The sequence below is a fragment of the Mus musculus genome, chromosome 5, assembly GCF_000001635.26.
Source record: "Mus musculus strain C57BL/6J chromosome 5, GRCm38.p6 C57BL/6J".
NCBI classification, from domain to species: Eukaryota; Metazoa; Chordata; class Mammalia; order Rodentia; family Muridae; genus Mus; species Mus musculus.
The window spans coordinates 4,005,261-4,030,751 of record NC_000071.6 but is presented as its reverse complement, the minus strand read 5'-3'; the positions used below and the strand labels follow the sequence as shown (position 1 = coordinate 4,030,751).

Genomic DNA, 25,491 nt, shown 5'->3' with positions numbered 1-25,491 from the left:
TTCCAAAGGTCCTGGGTTCAAATCCCAGCAAGCACATGGTGGCTCACAGCCATCTGTAATGGGATCTGATGCCCTCTTCTGGGATGAAGACAGCTACAGTGTACTTACATATTATAAATTAATAAATCTTTAAAAGTAAAGTAAGATAAAATCAAAGAGGGTGGGGTAAACAAGATTCAAAGTTTATGCTCACAAAGAGTTTTTTACCGCTCAAATGTTAAGATATAAAAATGAGTCATTATATAGTTAAATGTTCTTGGAATCCTCCTGACAAGGATGTCAGATGTCCTCTGGGTCTCCTTAGCTTGCCTGCCCACTCTGCCTACCCCTGCTCATAAGCAGCATCGGATCAGATCATGACATTTGCATGGCCTCTCTCCCACTAAAGAACTCTGTCCTGCCCATTTCCAAAACCACACAGCCTCATTACTCATAGCTTTTTTCTTTTGATACAGATGTTTCAGCACCAGTAATCTTCTTTTCCTATTAACAGTTATTATCCTTAGAAGGCAAAATAGAAAATATGATTTCATAAAAATGGCTACTAACAATTTGCCTTTAAAGTATATTTTCTTAAAATTTTTCAAGTTTGTATATAAAATGTATGAATAACGGCACTGGAGAGGATAATGTGTCATAGAAGCATCTGACAACGATGACCGGCAGAGGAAGTATAAGATACAGAGTCTCGGTACATACGCTGCTCCACGGGGCCAGCCTCTGCTCTCATCGCCTCCCTCTGCCTGCACAGCAGCTGCCGTTCCTCTTCCACCCGGCGTTGGTCTGACTCTAGCTCCTGCAGTCTGTTGTTCATACATAACACCTCCTGCTCAAGATGCTCTATAATATCGGTTTTTTCTTGAATTTGCCTTTCAAAGAGAGTTTTTTCATCCGAGTACCCATCAATGACACCTATAAGACACAATGGAAGAAAATGGAGTTGTCTCTAATTTAAATTCACCATCAGATTTTGTTTTGTGAGGCAAGGTATTAGACCCTAAGCTCCTACCTCAGCCTTCTCACTGCATCTAAGCCAAGCTTACCATTAGATTTTAATAATAACAAGAAAAAATATTCTATTAGCAAAACTTTAAATAACTTCATCTTATTAAAAACTGAATGTTCCCAATCTGTAGGTTGCCAACTTGTCTTATTGACTATTGACACTGGATTACCAAACAGACAGCATACACCAGCTGATATGACGCCCCCAACACATACAATAGAGGACTTCCGGGTCTGTGTCCATTCAGAGATGATGCACGTAACCCTCAAGAGACTGGAGGCCCCAGGGTATTTAGAGGTCGTGTTTGGGGGGGGGGGGGGAATCCATGTGGAGATGGGGGGTGGGGAGGACGTGTGGAATGTGGAACAGGCGGAGGGTGGATCAGGGCGGGAATAAAATATGGAGTGTAAAAAAAAAAACAAAATAATAAATAAATAAATAAATAAATAAATAAAATACATCGAAAACCAATAACAAATTGATATAAGCATTACCTATGAGTAATTAGAAATATAATTGACTATGAACTCAAAGATGAAATAATTTAAAAAAAAAATGGAATGAACTTTTAAAAACTGAAGCTGAACGCTACTGTCATTTGTACAGTGTAATCCTTTTCTTGTTTACACTGAGCACAAACATGAAATGTCCCCTAAACTGTCCAGTACTTTGCTCTACACTAAAGTCCCACAACACACATGTAACTCAGTTTTTCAAGCAGACATAAAAAGACAGGCTCCTGGAATCTGCATGCTTGTGAACTGAGTCACATTTTAACTAGACTAGAGAAGGCTGACAGTTAAGCAGCCCTAGAAGGCCAACACCCTCAACAGTACAGGAGAGTAGGAGAGGGCTTCAGGGGCTCAAAGCCTACAGTAACCATTTAATTATGACCTTACAGCATTCAAATGACATCCTTAGTAACCGTTTCCTCATTTGAAAGGAATCCCCTGAGGCTCGCCATCGTCTACTTTTGAATTATCTAGATTTCTAATGCTATCTCTAATGTTCTAAAGTCTTTGGAGTGTGGGACAGTGTGCACATGCTTTCTTGGTTTTTTTAAATTACCCAGGGGAGCTCTGAGGACAAACTCTATTTTTCAGTGGTCACTTTCCATCACACTGGGTTTTGCTAACTGGCTGAGCATCGCCATCTCTATCTCAGAACTGAAACATTGCCTGTCTCAGTGGTCACAGGCAGGGCTCTTACTCTCAGCTTTATTGAGCTCCTCGGCCAGCTGCTCCCTGGCCCTGGACTCCTCCTGAAGGCGCTCTCGCAGTTCTTCCAGGCAATGAAGTGACTCTGTTGCCTCTTGTTTTTGTCTAAAGGACTCACGCATCAACTCTGTCTGTGTAACTTTCGCATGTTCAAGCTGAACCAGGAGGGCAAGAGGACAAAAAGGAAGATACGTGATGAGAACCCAGTGTCATTTCTCATTAACAAGCAAAGACTAAGAAAGGATCTCAAGTAAAGACCTCTTATTACATGTCAGCCGAGCTCTTGCAGCATATTAACAGCAGGTAGGATAAGTCACGGCAGATAGCACACATTTGCTGCACACCACTTTCTGTAAGAGATGAAGGCTCCTTTCGGAAAGCTATAGAATATGCTTCTTACTTTAAACCAGTGGACACAGATTGTGTCATACAAAGGTGGGGTATAGAGCTACTGAAGCAAAGTGCTTACTGTATTTGCTACACACTCTAGGACAAACCTCAACATTTTGACTGTGAAATTCTTAGTACTGACAGTACTGTGTGGTACCCTAATATATGACATCAAAAGCAAAATCATAGAGACGCAGGAAATAAAATTATAACGTATGTGCTTATGTAACTCAAAGCTTTAAACTTCTGAAAGAATTTGCAAAAATTCTAAAGCTTCTGAAGATATTCTACTTTCTGAAAACCTTTGGACTCCAGAAACATTCAAAATCTCGTAGCCTTCATATGCTACCAGCAGACCCATTCCTGGGCACTGTGAAGACAGCAAACCAGACATGAGCAGGAGGTAAACAAGGCAGTGCTACTGAGTCAACTGTAGGAAGTCCATCTTCTGTCGCCTCCTCAGTATCTGACCTAGTCAGCAAGAGTCTACAGCCTTCAAACACAAGTAGCTGTGTGTGTGTCAGCAACAGGGTCACAGCAAGTCTTAGAAATCTGTTAAATTTCTAAGTACTTTGTGCATCTCAAAGATATAACTACCAAGCTTTAAATTTAATATATAAGCAAATATACTGGTTTCTAACTTAGACATCAGTAAAGTATCATAAAATACCTTAATAATAACAACATATAATTATATACATTAATATAATTCTAAATGTACAATTATAAACAATATAATATAAATACATAATCAGAAGTATAATTTTTAAAAATTCATATAAGGTATTTTATATTATTTGTGACTATTGTGAAGGGTGTTGTTTCCCTAATTTCTTTCTCAGCCTGTTTATCCTTTGTGTAGAGAAAGGCCACTGATTTGTTTGAGTTAATTTTATATTCAGCTACTTCACTGAAGTTGTTAATCAGGTTTAGGAGTTCTCTGGTGGAATTTTTGGGGTCACTTATATATACACTATCATATCATTTGCAAATAGTGATATTTTGACTTCTTCAGCAATACCACTCCTAGACATATAACAAGAAGATGCTCCAACTAATAAGGACACATGCTCCACTATGTTCATAGCAGCCTTATTCATAATAGCCAGAAGCTGGAAAGAACCCAGATGTCCCTCAACAGATGAATGGATACAGAAAATGTGGTACATTTACACAATGGAGTACTACTCTGCTATTAAAAACAATGAATTTATGAAATTCTTGGACAAATGGATGTATCTGGAGGATATCATCCTAAGTGAGGTAACCCAATCACAAAAGAACACAAATGATATACACTCACTGATAAGTGGATAGTAGCCCACAAGTTCAGAATACCCAAGATACAATTTGTATAACACATGAAACTCAAAAAGAAGGAAGACCAAAGTGTGGATACGTCGATCCTTCTTAGAATGGGGAACAAAATACCCATGGAAGGAGTTACAGAGACAAAGTTCGGAGCAGAGACTGAAAGAATGATCATCCAGAGACTGCCCCATAAATAACCACCAAACTTAGACACTACTGCAGATGCCAATAAGAGCTTGCTGACAGAAGCCTGATATAGCTGTCTCCTGAGAGGCTCTGCCAGTTCCTGGCAAATACAGAAGTGGATGCTCACAGTCATCCATTGGACAGAGCACAGGGTCCCCAGTGAAGGAGCTAGAGAAAGTACCCAAGCAGCTGACAGGGTCTGCAGCCCAATAGGAGGAACAACAATATGAACTAACCAGTACCCCCAGAGCTCCCTGGGACTAAACCACCAACCAAAGGAAACACATGGTGGGACTCATGGCTCCAGCTGCATATGTAAGCAGAGAACGGCCTAGTTGGTCATCAATGGCAGGAGAGGCCCTTGGTCCTGTGAAAGATCTATGTCTCAATATAAGGGAATGCCTGGGCCAGGAAGCAGGAGTGGGTAGGTTGGGGAGCAGTAGGAGCGGGAGGGGATAGGGGATTTCTGGGGGGGAAACTAGGAAAGGGAATAATATTTGAAATGTAAATAAAAAAAGTATCTAATAAAAAATTAAAAATAAATAATTCATATATTGATATAATAATGAAAACATAATGTTACTTTTGTGCTTCACATGAGTAGTATTTACTGTACAATGCAGATTGTATTGTCACTAGAGCTTACAGTCACTCTAAATCAGTGGCTCTCAACGCTCCTACGCTGTGACCCTTTAGTACATCTCCTCATGTGGCAGTGACTCCAACCATAACATTACTTTTGTTACTATTTCGTAACTGCAATCCACTGTTATGAACCACAATATAAATATCTGTGTTCTGTGATGGTCTTAGGAGACCCCTGTGACAGGACAGTTTGACCCCCAAAGGGGGCACAACCCACAGGCTAAGAACCGCTGCTCTAAATAAATGTCCAAAATATACACATCCAATTATTCTTAATTTATACGATATTTAAAATACCACTTAAAATATTATTTCAATGAGAATTCATATGAAATGGAAGCTATATCACCACAAAAAATAAAGCTTTATCTAAACACTTTTACTTGTTATTGGGAACAGGACTTATTCTTTTTAAACGTAAAATATACATTTACTTAGATGATAAAGAAACAAGACCATAAAGTGTGAACCCATTTATATACAAGAACCTTTTTGAATTTAGTCGCAACCCCTATTTCTGAAAGTATTGATCACTTCTGCATATGCACATGCAAATCTCTCCATTAAATCATCTAATTGTTACCTACTAAAAATGGGAACTTAATTTAGGGCCATAACAAAATAGCTGTATTTCTTTCCATACTTCAAATTTATTACAGAAACTCAACAAAGGATTTAAAACAAAATAATAAAATTGCCAAACCTTTGCTTTTATCTCTCATTTCATAAGATGTAAGCTAGCTAGTCAGCCAGTGCATTTAAAGATTTACAATAAAAACACAACAGCAAAAAAACAAAACAAAACAAAAAAGTTGAACCAATCAAACAATAAAACTACCAAATAAATTAGACATGATAGCACAGTGGGATCCAAATTTCACAGGGATAGAAAATCCTCTTTAACCTAAGCTTGCTTAAATAATTAATACTTAAATTTCTCCCAGCCACTCAGGGCATGACTGGTCCCTTCTATGTGCAACAGCATACACTATATAAACAAATCAAATGAAGAGCTTTTGCTCCTCAGCCAACAGCACGGAAGAGGGGTAAAGCATCAGCAACGAGTCTATCACTTCAAACACTGTTGGTGAGGCAGCAAAACTATTCTGAACGTCATCTGCCATGTTAAACATTAGCTAGGATTTATAGTTGAAGTTATTCAAGTCATAGAAACAATGATGATAATCCTAACATCAGAGAATTTCACAACTCATTTAAAGTTCCCTTGAACCGGGAATATCAAACATGCAGGCATTTTATGCTGAACATTTAACCTTAGCAGTGTTTACAAAATACATTTCACCTTAAAGGCTGAAAGGTTATTTCTCTATAAAATTACTAGGCTCATTAAAAGAGAAAGTAAGTCCCCACGGTTGGAAAAACATTTTTTTCAGAATACAGGCTCCCTTCCCCTGGTCTAGAGCTCGAGCCAACAGGGCATCAGATTACAAACATGTTCTAACTGGCTTCCCAGTTCACAAGGCAGTTCTAAACACACAACAGCTACTCTCTCAAACACAGTCACTCCACTTTTTATTTTGGATCAGTATTACACAGGGATACAGGATCTCACAGACACGAAGGATCTTTTTAAATAGTTTGACTGGTGCTGGAGAAATGGAGTATTGCGCTCACACCACTGTCTGATGTCAAAGGCAGCTAAGCTGGAGTTTTAGGAGAAATTCAGCCCCTCCACCCAGCCCTGGTGTACGAGTGGGAGCGCTCCGCCAGCATCAGCTCGAGGGCCGGCTCCAGTCACCTCCATACGGACAACGACATTCCCGTCTCATTACAGTTCACTACAGTTCTCAATGGCTGCTGAATACTTACTGAATAAGGAGGGGTAGGCAGTGAAATTTTAGAAATAAGCTTTACTATATGTCCGTTTCTTCTGTGAGTAAAATGAAAAACAGAAGTGTTGATAATTACTGAGTTACTGTCATCCAAATGTTCACACAGAGGATAAGGATATGGCAGAGGCACTCGAGATTCAACTTCATAGACGTCTTCCTCCTGGTCTTCCAACCAAGAGCCACTGAGCTGGCCAGTGGCCAAGTAGGTCCTGTAAGAATCCATTCTAGATAAAGCTGCCAAGGTTCTCCGTCTGCTCCATCCAATCTACTACTAACTACATCACAGAGTCCTTGTTGATTTATTAAGAGATCCCATACTGGCACAAAGTTTTCTTTTTAATACTCACAAATAAAATAAATTCATATAAACTGAACAACAAAAGATACAAAAGTTCAGCTTAAAAAAAAAACAAAACCTCAAATTTCAAAAAAGGACATTAATCAAAAAATACAAAAGCAACAAATAAATAAATAAATAAATGCAACAAACAAAAATAGTCCCAATTAGAATAATTAAATCCTTGTCAAATGAAAGGACAAGATTATAAAGATCTAACTAGTCGAGCAGTAGACCTGCTCTCAGTATCCAATGCATCTGAGGTAATAAAGAATCTCCTCCTCCGAGGCTGCTGGCCGGCACGGTCAGCTTGTAAATCTCCATGGCGGCACTCTTGAGAAACTCGGCTGAAGGACTTTCCCTTGCTCTTTAAGCCTCTCTATTCGAAAGCCAAAGCGCCTCTGAACTGAGCTCTTCAAACACCGTCCATGCTGAGCCAAAGGTCTCAGCAGTGTCCCTGAGGAACAGGCCAGAGCAGAGGCTGAGACAAATGTCACTGCCTATAGGTGAGCCGAGAGACAGGTAGTCAGCGAGCACGCCCACACAAAAGCCTGCCTGACAGGATCCAAGCTCCACGTCAGAGCTTTGAGAAGGGTATTTAGATAAGTTTATAATGCTATAGAAGGTAAGCTAGTGTTTTCCCATCTCACTAAAAAGTTGCTTCAAGGCTATAAAACAGAAAGTATGCTTCTGTTCGTGTTATTAATTCAAGTCTATCAAACAATCATTATTTCTGAAAAAATTGGTTATTTCCCCATAAATAAGACATTTAAGAAGTCACTGGCCTATAAATGTTTTGGTTATAACCGATTTCTACAGTTTCTAAAATGTATGTTAAGGAAAATGTTCATTGTATAGAGAATGTAATTGCTGTACTTTGTATTATATATAATACTTGGCAATTACATTCTCTGTAACAGCCTTTGAACCCTGACTAAGATGCTAAGGCCCAAGTTGTAAATAACAGCCAGTCTCTGGTAGCTCGAGAAACTTAAGCAACAGCGTGGAAAACAGCCACTCAGAATTTTAAATTTAAAAAATACTGTTGATAATTAAATAGATTCTCAATTATGAAAGTTGCTTAAAATAAGACAAATGGGAAAACCTATACTAAAGCAAGCAGGCAATACCACCAAAACTGTGTTTTATAGTCATTCTAATTCCATAGTCTGTGCGAGCATTCAAATTCTTCCTAGTGAACTAGTAAGCAAGGCAGGAGACGGGGAGAGGGGGGAGAGAGACAGTGACACAGAGGGACAGAGAGAGATTGCGAGTCATTTCCACAGGAAGCTCGGAGCCTGTGGTTGGGAAGTACTGAAGGAGAAGTGTTCACGCTGGCCACTGCTTATCACAGACGCTTCCACTGTCGTGTTAGTCAGAGAGCTCTTAGTACCTATGCAAGATGGCGGGATAATCCCATTACTGCTCGAGTTCAATGTAATTTTACTTTTTTTCTTGTGTGTGTGTGTGTGTGTGTGTGTGTGTGTGTGTGTGTGTGTGTGTGTGTGTTTATGGTGCATCTATATGTAGAGGCCAGAGGTGGAAGTCAGGAATCATCTGAATTACTCTTCTATACTATTTATCGAGGCACAGTTTCACCATCAAACCCAGAGCTTGCCAGTGCAGTTGTGGTGCTAGCCAGCTTGCTCTGATGGGTCCCCTATCTCTGTCTTCTGGGACTGGAATTACAGATGAGCCACCAGACCCACCCTGAATTTTTGTGAGTTCTCTCGACTGTGAACCTCATACTGGTGTGGGAAGAGCTTTTAACCACTGAGCCAGCTCCTTAGCCCGACATTTACATTTTAAACGTCTGAACCCAGAGTGGGACTTTGTTCTCGGCCTTACTTCCTGAGATGGTCTCTCACTGAACCTGGCTAGGATGATTAGTCAGTAAACCCCCAAAATCTCCGTCCGGGCCCTCTCTCCCCAGCACTGGGATTACAGGAGAACGGGGCCATGCCCGGCTTTTCACACAGTCCCTAGAGATCCAAGCTCAGGCTCTCAGGCATGGGCCCAAGAGTGCTCTCATTTACTGAGCTATTTCCCCTCTCTACTGAGACCATATGAGGGTTCATAAGATATAAACATGCCCAGTGTCAACATTTTTCCCATAAGAACAAAACTATGAAGGGAAAAAAAAAAAAACCCTCTGCATACATAGTAACTCATAAGTCGGGGTAGGAATCAGCAGCACACGGGTAAGAGACAAGAGTTAGAATATATAATAGATTAATGTCTAGTCACCAGGGAGTGGAATTGTTTGAAAGGATTAAAAGGATTGGAGGTGTGACCTTGTTGGAGGAAGTGTGTCACTGGAATTGGACTCTGAGGTTTCAGAAGCCCGTGTCAGTCTCTGGCTCTCTCTCACTCTTTGCCTGTAGATCAGCATGTAGCTCTAAGCTACTTCTCCAGCACTATGTTTCTGATGCCACGCTCCCTGACACGATGATAATGGACCAAGCCTCTGAAACTGTTGGTGAGCCCCTAATCAACGGCTTTCTTCATATGTTGCCTTGATCATGGTGTCACGTCACAGCAATAGAATAGTGACTAAGACAGTAACAGTGCATACATGATGTTACACTCTATTAAACCTAGTTTAGGAAGAATACCTTTAATTAAAACAGTTCAAAATATGCTCTATTTGCTTTTGCCCAATTTTAGAAGCAGGCACAACTTGCTTCATATATATATATATATATATGGCTGGAGGGACAGCCCCATGGGTAAGAGCACCTGTTGCTCTTCCAGAGGACTCCCCGGCCTGATTCCCGGCACTAACGTGAAAGCTCATAACCATATGTAACCCCAGTTGCCCTGAGACCCTCTTCCACTCTCTTTGGGTCCCAGCAAGCATGTGGTACATGCCACTCAAAGTAAAGTGCATGTGTTAACTCTACCACCTAACTGTAAGCTAGGCACCCACCGCACCCCATTACTCTAATCTATCTTTAGCAAAGGACCAAAGTGCTGGTTTTAAAAATTGAGAACCTCAATATCCAAAGATGAAAACAATCTCTATGCCCTTTAAGCAATGAATATGCAAACTGGTACATCTATACAATTGAACATTTTACAAAAAGGAACAACATCAACAACAAAAACCCTTGCATTACACACAACAGAGCAATCAAGTCATAGTCATAGTTTAAGGCAACTGAAGGTAGACTTGAAAGGGAACATAAATATGATTTCATTTATGACCCTCTTACAAACACGACACCGTAAGTAAGGAACAGAAGCCAGTGTTTGCAAAAGGCAGGGAGATGGCTGACTGTAAGGAGTGAGAGCAGGGCACATGGGGGTGATGAATTCTGTTGTACTGTCACTTCAGTGTAGGTACATGCAACTCTTGACTGGAAGAACTGTCTACATAGAGGTAATTTTCTCATACTTAAAGAACTATTCACCACAGGAAGATACCAAAATGAAAAACAAAAAACAAAAAACAAAACAAATTGAGTCTATCAGGGATGGGGGAGGGGCATATGAGATGCCACCCTTAGCTGAAGAGTTTATGGCTGCTAAGAGGGAAAGTCAGTTTTCTTTAGGGGTGTGGACTCTGGTAAACTGATCTTGTTCCAGTAGATAGTCTCACACCCATGTGTATATGAGCAGCACTAACTGAACTGTTTGTTCGAGGGAGTGTGTGTGTGTGTGTGTGTGTGTGTGTGTGTGTGAAGTCAGATGTTTTAGCAGCAAAATGGTATGAAATGTCTGGTTTAGAGCTGTTCCTGAAACAGTAGTGTGATGGGTGAATGGGCAGGAGGGTGCTAAGGCAAGTGGTACCAAATGCGGAGGAGAATCAGGGCATTCCAGCCGAGAAGTGACAGAGGCCGAGCTCCGGCAGGCGAGAACTCACCTGCAGTGTTCAGGGAATCTAACAGAAGTTGGTAAAATCCACGAGAGAAGGTGCCCTGAAAGTGAAGGCGTGCCTCAGGTCTGACTCTGTGACTGGTGAGGCTAAAGGTGAAATATGTATCATCACTAGCACAAGATTCCTCTTTTGACCCAAATGGTTTGTATCTGCACGAGCAGAATTATCCTTGTGCAGTTTCCTAGCTTCACAGTCACAGTGGGAGTTTGCCCTGTGAGTGTGTGTGTGTGTGTGTGTACACAAGTGCGATGAGCAAGCAGTACAGGACAACAGCAGTGCTTTTGCAGCCCTTCTATGGGTCTAAGGTTATTCTCAAATGAAAGATTAAAAGCTTTAGTGACTCCACACCTCGTAAACAATTAACAGTGTTCTCTATGATCTGGCTTCTGCATCACTCTGACCCTTTTCCACACTCCCTTTGCACTTTGCCCCAGATACACAGGTCTCTTTGTCAGCCATAACACAAGGCCTTCATACCTGTTCCTCTGTGGAACATTCTTTCCGCTTACCTGTCTGATGGAAAGGTCATTTTACTATTTTATGCATACATATTTGCCTCCATTCATTTCTGCACCACTAGTGTGCCGGGCTCCCAGAAGAGGGTGCTGTAGAAGGGCAGCCCATACTCAGAACTGCTGAGCCACCCATGCAGCCCTCACTTCCTTAATGTATTTGCTAATTATGTTATCACAAAAGCCCTTCCTTTATATAAAGTACTCCACTTCCTACCATGTTCTACTTATGTTACGCTTCAGCAGTTATCTAACATAAAAGGACATTTTATTGATTACTGGCCACCATGATAAATAAGCCCTTGAAGGTGTGGATTTTTCCATTTTGCTTGTATTCATACCCAAGACCCAGAAAAGTAAGTGTATGAAGTAGGCAGTCAAACAGTGAGCAGAGGTGAAGGACTCGTCTCCGGCCCTGAGCTCCCAGGCACCCACGCTGGTGCTGCTCTCTCCACTAGGTTCAGGCATCCTGCACACAACTGTAGTGGCTACTCCTGGTTGTCGACTTGACTATATCTGGAATGAACTACAGTCCAGAACTGCAAGGCTCACCAGTGATCCTAATCTGGAGGCTGGGAGATACAAGTTTCTGACCTGGATCTTGGTATAAAGATCTTGAGGCATAGTAGCTATGAATTCCAGAAGATTAAGACAGGGAGACCTCTGAGTTCAAGGTCATCTGGGATTAAAGGCATGGTGGCACACACCTTTAATCTGGGCTATACCTTCTGCTGGAGACCTATATAAGAACATTGCAAGAAGGAAGATTTACTCTCTCTTCTTCACCTGCTTGCCTTGTGGGACTGAGCAATGCAGCACTGAATCTCCAGAGACAAGGTGATCCTAGTTATTATAATGGACAGTGTAGACAAAACAATGTTTATAATGACATACCCTGTAATTGTCAGCACAGGAGAGGTGAAATTTATAATGGCATGACTCATTTGGACCTTTGGTACTGGCTAATCAGTCATGGTGTTCCCAGGCACAAAACAGATAAGAAGCCTACTGCTTATCTGTTTTGATCTACATAAGCAGAAAAAAAACTCAAAAAAAAATGAAAGAAAGGCTACATTGGATCGTGGCAAAAGACCGTCTTGGCCAGTGAATCAATTTCCAGACTTGAGCCAGTTTGCAGATCCAGAACCTCTTGAATGAAGGGGTGGCCAGCTTCCCCTGAGGAAGGATCTTGATAAGACACCTAAAAGTTTTGCTGTTAGGCTTTCTCCAGTTCTTCCCCAGAGGGACCTACGGCCTTTCACAAGGGTAACAGTACACTGGGGGAAAGGAAATAATCAGACTTTCCAGGGTCTATTGGATACTGGTTCTGAGTTGACACTGATCCCAGGAGATCCCAAGAAACATTGTGGCCCTCCAGTTAAAGTAGGGGTTTATGGAGGACAGGTGATTAATGGAGTTGTGACTGATGTCTGACTCACAGTAGGTCCAGTAGGTCCCCGGACACATCCTGTGGTCATTTCCCCAGTTCCAGAATGTATAACTGGGATAGATATACTCAGAAATTGGCAAAATTCTCACATTGGTTCCCTGAACTGTGAAGTGAGGGCTATTATGGTTGGAAAGGCTAAATGGAAGCCTCCAGAGTTGCCTCTGCCAAAGAAAATAGTGAATCAAAAACAGTATCATATTCCTGGAGGAAATGTAGAAATTACTGCCACTATCAAGGACTTGAAAGATGCAGGGGTGGTAGTTTCCACCACATCTGCATTTAACTCTATCTGGCCAGTGCAGAAGACAGATCCATCTCAGAGAATGACAGTTGACTATCGAAAACTAAATCAGGTAGTAACTCTGAATGCTGCTGCTGTACCAGGTGTAGTTTCGTTACGTGAGCAAATTAACACATCTCCTGGCACCTGGTATGCGGCTATTGATTTGACGAATGCCTTCTTCTCAATACCTGTCCATAAGGACCACCAGAAGCGATTTGCTTTCAGTTGGCAAGGCCAGCAGTATACCTTCACAGTTTTGTCTCAAGGATATATTAATTCTCCTGCCCTGTGTCATAATTTAGTTAGAAGGGATCTTGATCGTTTGGATCTTCCACAAAGTATCGCATTGGTGCACTATATTGATGACATTATACTGATTAGACCAAGTGAGCAAGAAGTAGCAACCACTTTGGACTCATTGGTAACACATATGCATATCAGAGGATGAGAAATAAATTCAACCAAAATTCAAGGACCATCTACCTCAGTAAAGTTCTTAGCAGCTTGGAGGTCTTGGACAACCGGAGCATGCACAGCTCAATAGGGTCTGTGGTACTGCTGCTCTGGGGTGTCTCTGCCGCAGAGTGACTGCTGTACTCACAAGGCTGATATCTATTCAAGGGTACTTAAAATACAACAATGCAGCCACAAGGAAGCTACACAGCACAGCCCTAGCATTATAACAAGCTGAGAATGATCCCCACTATGCTGTGGCCAGGCTCTGCTGTGCCTCACAACCCCAACTCTTAAACACATGACTGTTCTGAGTGTGGACTTGGCCTAGGAAGTTGAGTGCTTCAGGCAGAGTCACACACTTGGCTGGAGGCTTACCTCTAGCTGTCTATTAAAACAAGTAGCCTGTGAGCACTACTTATCACTTGTGAATTATCTACTGCTTTCTACAGTGGCTGTCAAAAGGCAACTACATATAGCACTAACCAGACAGACCATACTATATATTAACCTCATGCAAAACCTCTAATATGAATGACAGTCAAAAGAACCAAGTCAAAAATATTTAAGAACGGTCAAGAAAAAAAATGTAGTAAGAGCTATGCCCTTGGAATGACAGTGCGCATAGGCTATAGAGGTGAAAGGAGGACACCAGAGCTATGTCTGAGCAAACATGGGGAAGAGAAGAGAAAGGGAAGCTTAACCAAAACCAAAGTAGTACAAAAAGACCACTATTATGTTTAAAAATTAGAAAGTTATAAAAATAAAGTATATGTTACCCAAGGTGAACATTAGCATGGCAGCCATAAGGAAAACAAAAGGAGCAAGATGACATCATAGCAATTCACTGTAGAGTCATACTGAACATGTCCACCAAGCACACGGTGAGGGTCATTCATATGCAGCCAAGCTTTACAAGTGCTGAAGAGCAACCACTTTAACTTATGAATTACCTCACTTGACCCAGGGGAGCCTGCGATGTAGCAGACACATGAGCCTCTAGAGAGAAACCCCAGCCAAGGCTTTAGCTCACCTGAAGAGTAAAGAAGTTATTTATCTGTGTAGAAAATAGCTATTTTCTTTTTTTGTTGTTGTTTGTGGTTGGGGGGGGGTTGTTGTTGTTGTTTTGTTCTGTTTTGTTTTGTTTTTCGTGACAGTCTTTCTCTGTGTAGCCCTGACTGTCCTGGAACTCACTCTGTAGACCAGGCTGGCCTCGAACTCAAAAATCCACCTGCCTCTGCCTCCCAAATGCTGGGATTAAAGGTGTACACCACCCAGCTGCTATTTTCTTAACTACAGAATTTCACATTATGACACAGCATTTAGGATGTCAATTCTTAAGTTAAAGTTTCCTGAACTCTTTGATGCTAAGTATAACTTACTGCCTTGTTAAATGGCTTTTATTGGTACCATTTTCTTTCTAACTGTTTAGATGGTGATCAAGAAATATCACTCTGGATTTTGGTGTAAAGTGGTATCACCAAGGTGAATTGTACCACATGCCCTGCCACTGGAAATGGATAAATATTTAAGTTTTTACAAACACTAGATGGGGCAATATGGTAGCACCAGAGCCTAGCTATTCTACTATAGCAACCCCTGAATTAACACAAGAAAATAACATTAAAACCAACACTAGGAAGATGATAGAAGTCCTTAGAGAGGAAATATGTAAATCTGTTAAAGAAATATCAGGAAAACACAAATAAACAATGGGAGGAAATGAAAAAATCCCCAAGAAAGCAAGGGGGTGGGGGAAACAGGTAAATGAAAAGAATAGACTGTTCAAGATGCATACCACCACCACCACCAAGACCAACAACCATAGAATAGGAATTCACAATCATTGGTCAATGATATCTCATGATATCAGGCTAACAGAATGGATGTGAAAACAGGACCCATCATCCTGCTGCATATAAGAAACACATCCCAACACCAAAGAAAGACATTATCTCAGAGTAAAAGGTTAGAAAAGAGATTTTCCAAAGATATAGAGCCAAGCAGCAAGTTTGTGTAGCCACTTTAATATCTAACAAAATAGACTTTCACCCTAAATTAATCAAAAAAGATGAGGAAGGACACTTCATACGCATCAAAGGAAAAGTCCACCAAGCTGCCATCTACACTCTGAACATCTATACCCCAAACACAAGGGCAACCATAATTGTAAAAGAAACACTATTAAAGCTTAAATGACACATTGAACCCAACACATTAATAGTGGGGGACTTCAATACTCCATTGTCACCAATGGACAAATCATCCAGAGAAGAAAAAAAACTAAACAGAAATAATGGCGCTAACAGATATTATGACCCAAATGGACAGAACAGGTATCTCTAGAACCTTTCACCCAAACACAAAAGGACATACCTTCTTTATAGCACCTCCAGAACTTTCTCCAAAATTGACTTCATACTGTCATAAAGCTAGTCTCAACAAATATAAGATGATTAAAATAATTCCCTGTATCCTAACAGACTACCATAGATTGAAGCTAGATTACAACAACAGAAAGCCTACAAACTCATGAAAACTAAACATGAAAACTCTATTGAATGGCCACTGGGGCAAAGGAAGAAATAGAGAAATTAAAGACATTCTACAATTCAATGAATATGAAGGTATAGAATTTACAGAACATTTCATATAATGGTAGAGTTAAAATCTCTTTGATATAAAAAAACCAACATACGATAGTCTAGATAACCTGACCACTAAAGTAACCATGAATTTTAAAACTGAAAGACTCCATTAACGGAACACATCACCCTTTACCAACTGAAAAGCATACTGGTACAGTGTTGGTAAAATACAACCCTCATTACCTGTGTGCTTGTATACTTCAGTTTTGGGACTGGAGAGTGCACTCTCACAAGCCCGCTAAGCACTTGGCCTCTGGGTTATTTTCCTGGACCTTTACTCACACTTATTTTTAAAGGCAGGGTCTCATTAAGCTGCCCAGGCCTGCCAAATAGAAGGAATTACTGGTCTGCTTTTCTAGACTCAACTTGAACACAACCAATTATTAAAAGGAAGCCTGGCCAAATTTCTGTGGAATAGTAGAGCGACTCCTTAAGTCAGCCATGGTTTAGCAGAAAGTCTGCATTACGCTCTGCAGACACCACTCCAAGAAAAGAGGTTACCTGAGTGTTGGTTTCACTTATGGCTTCTAGGAGTTTTTCAACAGCTGCTTGTAGTCGAGAGCTGATGTTCAGCATAAGTTCTTCATTTTCAGGATCTATTACAGGCCCAGCAAAACCACTCCTCACGAGCCGCTGTGACAGCTCTGCTCCTTCCTCTGTGACTTTGGACCAAATGCTGTCATGTGTTGCTATGGCAGTTCCAGGATAGGAGGGTATGGACTCATCCATAGCTAGAACAGTAGTAAGTTAGAGGCATCAATTAATCACTTACAGGTACGGCATCAAGTAACTGAAGATACCAAGTCAAACTAAAACTAAATCATCACAATTCCAAGGTCTTTCAATAACAACTTAACAGAGTGAACATGCAAAGCAAGAGTACTGGACAGCAAGTCAAACAAATACAAAAGGGCAGTGCTGTGCCGAAACTAACACTTGGTTACTTAGAGTCTTTTCTTTAATGGAGAAATTAATTTTTTGGTGCAGGGGATCAACTCTGGAGCTTGAGTATATACACCGTGTACTGAGGCACACTCACAGTCTAATGGAACACAAGACAGTGTGGAATAGCTATCTAAGCAAAGAGTACCAGGTAGTGTTTGGAACGGGATGAGGATTCCTAAGTAACACAATCTTGTTCCCTGTATAATAAGGCAAACTCGTAACCGAAGATGGCAAAGATGAAGGGGAATTGGGGAGGTCAAATGCTTGCTACAGGAACACATGAGTGCCGTCATACCTGGCTGGGGAAGGGAGAGAAGGGTAAAGACAAGAAGACCTGGGGTTTTGGGGACAGCCAGTCTAGCCAAAATGGTGAAGCTACAGGTTCAGTGAGAGACCTCATCTCCACGAATGAGGAGGAGAGTGACTGAGGAAGACTCCCAATTTAGATTTCTCGCTTCCATAGAAACACACATGACTGCACACACACTGTCCACCACCATCACCCCATACATACACACCCTCTTATGATGCAGTGGAACACTCCAGGTACACTGAAGAAGAGAGCAGGAGTTGATGGCTATCTAAGACTGGGCCTTCTGACTCTAGAGCCTATTCAGAAGTGACTGATTTGATTTCATTTGATTTGGTGGCACATTGAAATGCACTAAGATAATTTCATTATATGCTACATTTGAGTGGTATGATGGGGGGAAAAGTACAGACTAATCTATTATTCACAGATATAATGTTATTTTTATATAAGGATCAATAAGCTAACCGAGACAGAAGATTCACTTCACTTCCTATAAAGCAGTGGTTCCTAACCTTCATAACACTACAACCCTTTAATAGTTCCTCAGGCTATGGACCACCAACCATAACATTATTCTCACTGCTACTCCATAGCTGTATTTTGCCACTGTTATTAACTCATACTGTAAATATCTGACATGCAGAGTATTTGATATATGACCCCTGTGAAAGAGTCCTCGCAAAGGAGTCCCGACCACCAAGTTAAGAATCACTCCTGTCTAACGCCAAGGCCTGAGTACTCATCACTGACACCTAATATCACACTCACCCAGGACAGCATGCTAGAGCCATAAAATCAGATGCAGCTTTTCTACCCAGTTCCACTAATCACCTCTACTGAACAAGATCACTGCTGGCAGAATATGAAAGTGTGTTCTAGGGCACACTTTTAAACATTTGCAGTTTTCTTTAAATGACTGTATACATACGACTGTTTGCTTGCATTGAATTCATGTGTACCATGCATGTGCCTATACAAACCTGAGCATTGGTGTAGATCCTCTGCAGGACCCAGCAGGAGCTCTAACAGTCAAACCATCTCTTCAGGCCTCAAATATTTGCTATTAGACACTACTTTATATAGTTCTAATCAATGGCACAGCAGCTGATATAATTTTTAATTTACATTTTATTCTCCACATTAAAAAAAAAAGCACAACTACTATACTGGTATTTCTTTATATTATACTATGTATTTAAAAGCAAACGCTTTGACAGTGGGACAAATACTTCTATAGTGTTATAGTTCAAAATGATCTTGGGATTCAAAACGGTATACAAAGTAACCCAAATGGTACGGTACGATATATACTGTAGCATTTGCACAATCAAATGAAGCAGTCTAGGAAATAGACGATAATTTTGCAGAAACCATGGGAGCAAGAGCTATTATTTGTTACTTATGTGATGCCATTATGTAAGGAACTGAATGACTTCTAGTGACACTTTTATTTGGGTTTGAAGAATATGATAAATCTGAGGTAAAGAACAGTCTGGAGGGCTGGGTGGTGGTGGCACACGCCTTTAATCCCAGCACTCGGGAGGCAGACGCAGAGGCAAAGGCAGAGGCAGGTGGATTTCTGAGTTCGAGGCCAGCCTGGTCTACAAAGTGAGTTCCAGGACAGCCAGGGCTACAGAGAAATCCTGTCTCAAAAAAAAAAAGAGAGAGAGAGAGAGAACAGTCTGACATGATGGAAACAGTAACAGAAATGTATGGAGAAATACAGGTGATGCAGGGGAAAATTAAAAAGAAGGTAACTGGAAAGTACTCTGGATCTAAATTGTTAACTGTCCTAGGTTTTATTTGAACTTTGGAGGTTTTGCTAAAGATTGGAAAAGGTTAATCATATTTTAAATAGAAAGGTAAGAGAAAATCTAAGCATCAGAAACAAATTTTAAGACTACTCTTCTCTTCCAGTGCGCTGACTTTTACTCTGGAGGGCAAAGCTGAGAACAACCAACACTTAAAGGAAAACACAGCCTTAAACAGTACGAAGCCCGCAGTACAGAGGATACGGATAAGAACAAGACTGACGACACTACACACACGAGGGAGCAAGCCCAAGCACGGTGCACAGGACTTGTAAAACACAGAACAGTGCAAACATCATGGGGTACCAGCGCTTCTGGAAAGGCTAACTCAAAAAATTAGGTACTAGAGCATCCGCCAAAAGATAAAGATGCAGCGCACCTAATAGCTTCTGCTTCGTTGGTTTGGTTTTAGGTTTTAGGCAGGGTCTTCTCTATGTAATATTCCAGGCACAGAGGAGACCTTGCCTAAATTCTCTCGTCTGGGCCACATACTGTGTTCCAGGCTAGTCTGGTACACCAAGTAAAACCATCTCCAAACAAACAAACGAGGAAGGAAGGAGATGAATGTCTGCAAGGCCAGGGTGAGTCTGGAAAGAACAAACGCCTTCTCAGTATCACTGAGCTACTACTGATCGACAGCACAGTGCAGGCCAAAAGCAAGCTGTGGAAGACAGGCCTTCAGCCCTGGCTTCCCAGCGGGGAGGGAGTCATCCTCTAAGACCTCTCAAGGGTATAGGAGACTTACAACCCAGGCCTGTGGACCATTCTGTCAGGTGACAGTCCACTCCCTCAGACCCAAGTGCGGCCACACTAGCTTAGCCCTGGCTGTCGGCTTCATAACCAGATTATTCTCACAAGGAAGCAAATACGTCGATGACTTATTTTTCTTCAAGTGTTAGCAAGTCCATACCTGTTTAAAATCTAAACAAGTTCAGACTTGAAGACTGAAAATAGGTCACATGTGTGGCTACAAGAAAAAAAGCCATATAAAAAGCCAAAGAGTAAAAGTCACTCTGAAGTCAGATCAAAACTTAATTGTTATATCAAATGAGACATTAATGCTTCCATCCAGAAATATGAAGAAATGCCACGGTGAATTCTAACATACAGAGCACATTACTAATACTGTAAAGCAAGTATGTTATTGGGGTTTATGACAAATTCAACATTTTAAAATCATAAATTGATTTAATTCAATATATACTTAAAAAGGAAAACTAGATCAGTGATATTCCTTAGTGATACTGATGGCCATATCAAATTATTAGCAAGACCAACAAAACTGCTAATCATAAAAACATGAAATGTTAGCTCAAGAGCACACACACAGTGATGCTAAGGCTAGCAAAATGATCTTTGAAATAGCACCACACCTGTCTGTGGGTCTGACGTTCCCTCTCACTCTGGAGCATTCTTTTTCTACAACTGGCCACCAGCTAAATAATATTCTGAGGACTTATATGAGACATATGTAAAATGTTTTAAAGCAAAACATCAGTTATGTTGGGGTCCTGCCTCGTGGAAATTCCATTGCTTCCTGTTACGAGTAGTCGGAATTACCTTAGAGTAGGAGCAGTGCAGACAATAGAACTCAGCTGGGACACCTCTCAATAAGAACTGACTGCTTGGTTATTTTAACGGGCACACACACACTTCTACACTGACAATTCTTAATGTAATTTAAAAGAGAAGAAGCTTATGGACCAGATGTCTGCCTTCTCAAAGTCAACAGACAGCAGCACAGCCTTCTGTGCTGAGTGAAACTGCCAATCTCGCTCTGTAACTTCCAGCACAGCTTGGGAAGTGAGCTTGCTGGTCTACGACGACAGCTGACACGGAGAGGGCCTATAGTTTACAGGCCGTTTCCTCAGTCAGTGTTTGACTGTGGAAGTCAGCATGGCATCAGTTTGACTAGAACAGGAAAACTCCTCCCTAGATGGTTAAGTAAAACAAGATCTTTGTTTTTAATTTTGCTTCCACAGGTTTTACATAGAATCCTGTTGTACACACATTAAGATCCATACATAGTAAATACCCTTTGTCTACAGCTTGTGCAGGAGAGCTGGTCTAAAACGTCAATCGGCCAAGTGTGAAAAGACCGAAATTGAAAAGAAAAGAATTGTTAGTATTTCAGTTCTTATTTTACTAAAAGCATTTTAGAGATTATTTTAAACTCAACTGAAATGTTTTTAAGTTAAGTTTATTTAAAATTTTAAATCAAGCTTTCCTTTGAGGTAAGAAACACACTGCTAGCCAACCTGTAACTAAGCAAACCATCTATAACTGGCTATTTTCTTCTCATTTCTCCACAGGAAGCTCAGCAGGCTGCGTGTTCTCCAGAGTTACAGAGCAGCACTGTGGAAGAACTGCCTCGAGCCAGCAGGGACAGGGGTCAGGGATGTTGGACGAAAACTAGATTTAACCTTCTAATCCCGGATTCCAGACCCTATCTATCAGCAAGGTGACGGCAAGGAGCCAAAAGAACAGGGAAGGAAAGTCCAAACTGAGTCCCAACCTCAGACAAGACACATTCTGCTACACTTCACACTTAAAGAGGCAGGAAGACCTATCAGAGGACAGAGCAAAGAGAAAACACTTCAGTGTTACAGAGACTTGTTTTAGCCTCTTCACTTTAACCTTTTTAGTTTACACATGGATGGGATCCCCGAGTAGTGACACGGGGTTATTCTTTATCCGTAGACAAGGAAAGCAGGCAGGTAGTAACCCTGGCTACAGACGACGACAGCCCTGAGGCACCCATTTGCAAATGCTATACAATCATGGCGGCTGAGAAAAGCAGCTTTAAGGTCTTCGTGTCTGACAGGCCATGAATATGTGTGACACTGTGCGTGGCCCATAAAGCCCAGCATGTTCCCTTACGCACATTTCTGTATCCTGGGAGTGCCCTGAACTGTGCGAGGAGGAAGATGTGCATTATTTCAAAAGCACACGGAGCCATTACCTCTTGCACAATCTTCTGGTGCACAAGTCGTGGCGGATGCGTCTGCTTCTGACCTCCAAAGCAGGCTGCTAGCTGTCTGACCTTTACTAGATCGGTCCAGAATCCCAAGAACATGGCGGCCAATTGTTTCTTCAGCAGCTGATGTTGTCTTGACAACCTCTAACAAGATCTTCAGAAGTCTATTATTAGCTTTTTTGAGAGCGTACCTATACAGAAAAAGAATCATTTGTTAAGATGTTTAATTAAAAACTAAACAAAACACACTGCTATTATGTCATTCTGCTCCATAGAGGCAGGTGGTGGTGGCACACTTTTAATCCCAGCATTCGGGAGGCAGAGGTAGGCAGGCAGGCAGGCAAGGCAGGGGCAGGCAAAGTCTGAGCCAGCTCCATCTACAGAGCGAGTTTCAAAACAGCCAAAACTACACAGAGAACCCAGTTTCAAAAACCAAAACTAAGAGGAGGAGGAAGAGGAAGAAGAGGAGAAGGAGGGGAAGGAGAAGAAGAAGGGAAGGAAGAAGAGAGAAAAAGACTACTTTATAATTGGAAAATATTTGATCCTATTAAAATAATCTACAATCATACCACAATGAAGTGCTTCTAGTTTTGTACTTATTTTAAAACTAAATTATAAAATTACTTGTGTTCTTCTATCATCAGCTCTATGTAGCTTACAGTTTCTTAAGCACGCATTGTACTGACCCAAAAGAAATCAAGTCACTAAGGTTCTTGGTTAATGATTATATATTTAAAAAAATACAAGTTAGAGTGTGGAAAGATCCAAGCATACATAAAGTACTTTTTATAGTTACTCATACAGATCTTTTGTATTTCATCCTTTCATGTGTCAAACAACATACTTTAAAGTGTGATTCTAAAAGCCAAAAATAAAATGTGGCACTATTTTTACAATTTCTAACAACGAATGTGATGCCTAAATTTAAACAGGCCAAATAGGCACAGCTCTGTCTTAAAGACCAACAGTGAAATTTCAGTCTGATAACACGAAAGCAAGTGTCACAGCCTTTACAAATATTTATTTACTTGGGAGACAAAAACTACACAATGTCTTTCCATAAGAGTCATTTATCTATTTACTCACTTGTTTACTTATTTACTTTAAATGAAGTGACTGGTCAACTCTTTCCTGAAATGTCTTGGCATTCAGACATAATCATTTGAAGTAAAATCAGTTCATATATTTATTTTTATTTATGTGTACAGGGATGTGCTTGTATGAGTTTGTGTGTGCCACATCTCTTTAAGATGACATTGGACCCTTGGGCACTACAGGCACAGGCTGTTGTGAGCTTCCAATGGTGGGTGCTGGGAACCCAGGTCCTCTGCAACGGAATCCTCTTAACCACTGAGTCATCTCTGCAGTCCCAATCCTTAAAACTGGCACTGCCTACATTTCCCTCTACCCTCTGTCTTACTCGTAAGTATACACATTTTTAAAACAAGGGGAAAAAATGAGGATTGTCCTGAATCAAATGTTTTCATACAGTTTATTTTTACTGTAATGTGAGCCCTTTAAAACTGTCAAAAATGTATTTTCATAGATAGTGATTAAGATTATCTCACGAATCTCAAATGCTTAATTCATCAGAAGTAGTACATCGGCAAACTTTATACTTAATAAATATAGACAAAGGACAGACTCCTGTGGTGGAGGTTCTTTGGCTTATGAGAGCTTTATCTCTCAACTTCTCACTGTGGGAGACTAGTACTAAAGCCCAGATGACAGCTGTCTGCCTCCCAGGCACATGACCTACCTATTTTAGGATGAGGTAATAAATGGAGTTGTTTTCCTTTAGTAGTTGTCAAGCAAAAGACAGGTTTCTATTTTTATATCCAGATCAAGTTATCTACTTATATAATTAAGAATATTAAAAATAAGACCAAATAACGAAAGTAAAGGATCTTCTCAATGTTTACTGAAGATTTGTTCAAGTGTAAAATCCCATGATTAAAAGAATATTAAATAATTTTTACTTTAAAAAAAACTGGCTAAACTCATATGATGGCTAAAGACAAAGAAGACTCATTTTATCAACCTCACCACAAAAAAATCTAAAAACTAAATACATGATTTATAAAATGTAACAAATAGTGAAAATTTTACTTTATAATGTTCATTTTGTATAAGCAAGTAAATAAATAAATAAATGAACAGATTATTCTATACTGCTGTGATAGGTCTAATCTTCATACACTGTCTTTCCTGTTTGAGTTCCACACTGACTGTGTTTCATAGCCATGATCCACTGAAGAAGCCAAAATCTTAAGGGCCAAATTCTGTCATGAGAGCTGAGGAAGGAGACTAGGAGGACACACAAGGATGACAGTCACAGAAACTGTTAGAAGATACTAGTTCTAGTTTTAAATCAAAGAAAATATTTTCATTTCAACAAAATCAAGTTTAAGACTTCGTGCCTTTCTAAACAGTCTTTAAATTAACTTAGGTTATCTACTCTCATAGTGTTGAACACTTTCATGTTAATCTTGGTGAGAGGAAGGTAAGGAATCGTACTGTTGCCAGTGGGTGTTTCATTTACTCTTCTATGAAGCTTGAATGTGTATTAAAGGTTCTTATGTGTTACACAGCAAAAACAAAAAGAAATTAAAGGTGAAATATTTATCATATTGTTTTCTCAAAATACCTAATACTAAATGAATGTCTTAAAGTTACTGAAAAAACAAAACATAAAGACATAAAACTCACTAATAAAAATGATTTTAGAATATAAAATAGCATTATGAGGAATAAAGTTAATTAAGAAAGTCCAATATTCAATAATAACTAAAGAGAGTCAAGATCAACACTAACAAAAACTGAAGTGCATGCAGAAGATTTTTAAAACTAGTCTAATTAACGATAAAAATTGTCATTCCTTCTTATACTATTATCTGTATGGTCAGATTTCATACACAGTACAACTTTTAAGACAAAGTACAATAGAGAAGATAAAGCTCTGACAACCTTTACTGAATTGAAGGGAGCATTTCAACCCTGTGCTAAACAAGTACTTTATACCTTTCATTGGACAGGTTTCTATCGAGAAGAGCATCTTCAGGGCTTCTCTCCAATGTCTTGTCTTTTAACGTCTGTTCCTCAACTTCCTGATCGTCATGTCCATCCTGCGTAAGTTGGTGCAAAGGCAGAGAGGACAAGACAAAGAGAAAACCCGTCATCTTAGAATCGGCAAGGCACACTTCTATAGTGGTATGAGACGAAACAGAAACCTCTGAGCATGATGTAGACTCTGCTTGAAATAATGTTTAACTCT

At 40.4% G+C, this 25,491-nt stretch overlaps 1 protein-coding gene across 12 annotated transcripts in view; it reads right to left on the bottom strand.

The window, feature by feature from the left end:
• Positions 1–25,491, bottom strand: part of Akap9 (A kinase (PRKA) anchor protein (yotiao) 9) — a 152,469-nt gene that overhangs the window by 49,453 nt on the left and 77,525 nt on the right. For all 12 annotated transcript variants that reach the window (XM_006503521.4, XM_006503518.4, XM_006503520.4 and 9 more), the window contains 5 exons: positions 25,239–25,342; positions 22,203–22,408; positions 16,673–16,902; positions 2,216–2,378; positions 700–912 (listed from right to left, as the gene is read on the bottom strand). In XM_006503521.4, the coding sequence (XP_006503584.1) occupies positions 700–912; positions 2,216–2,378; positions 16,673–16,902; positions 22,203–22,408; positions 25,239–25,342 (916 nt within the window). The remainder of the gene's footprint in view (positions 1–699; positions 913–2,215; positions 2,379–16,672; positions 16,903–22,202; positions 22,409–25,238; positions 25,343–25,491) is intronic.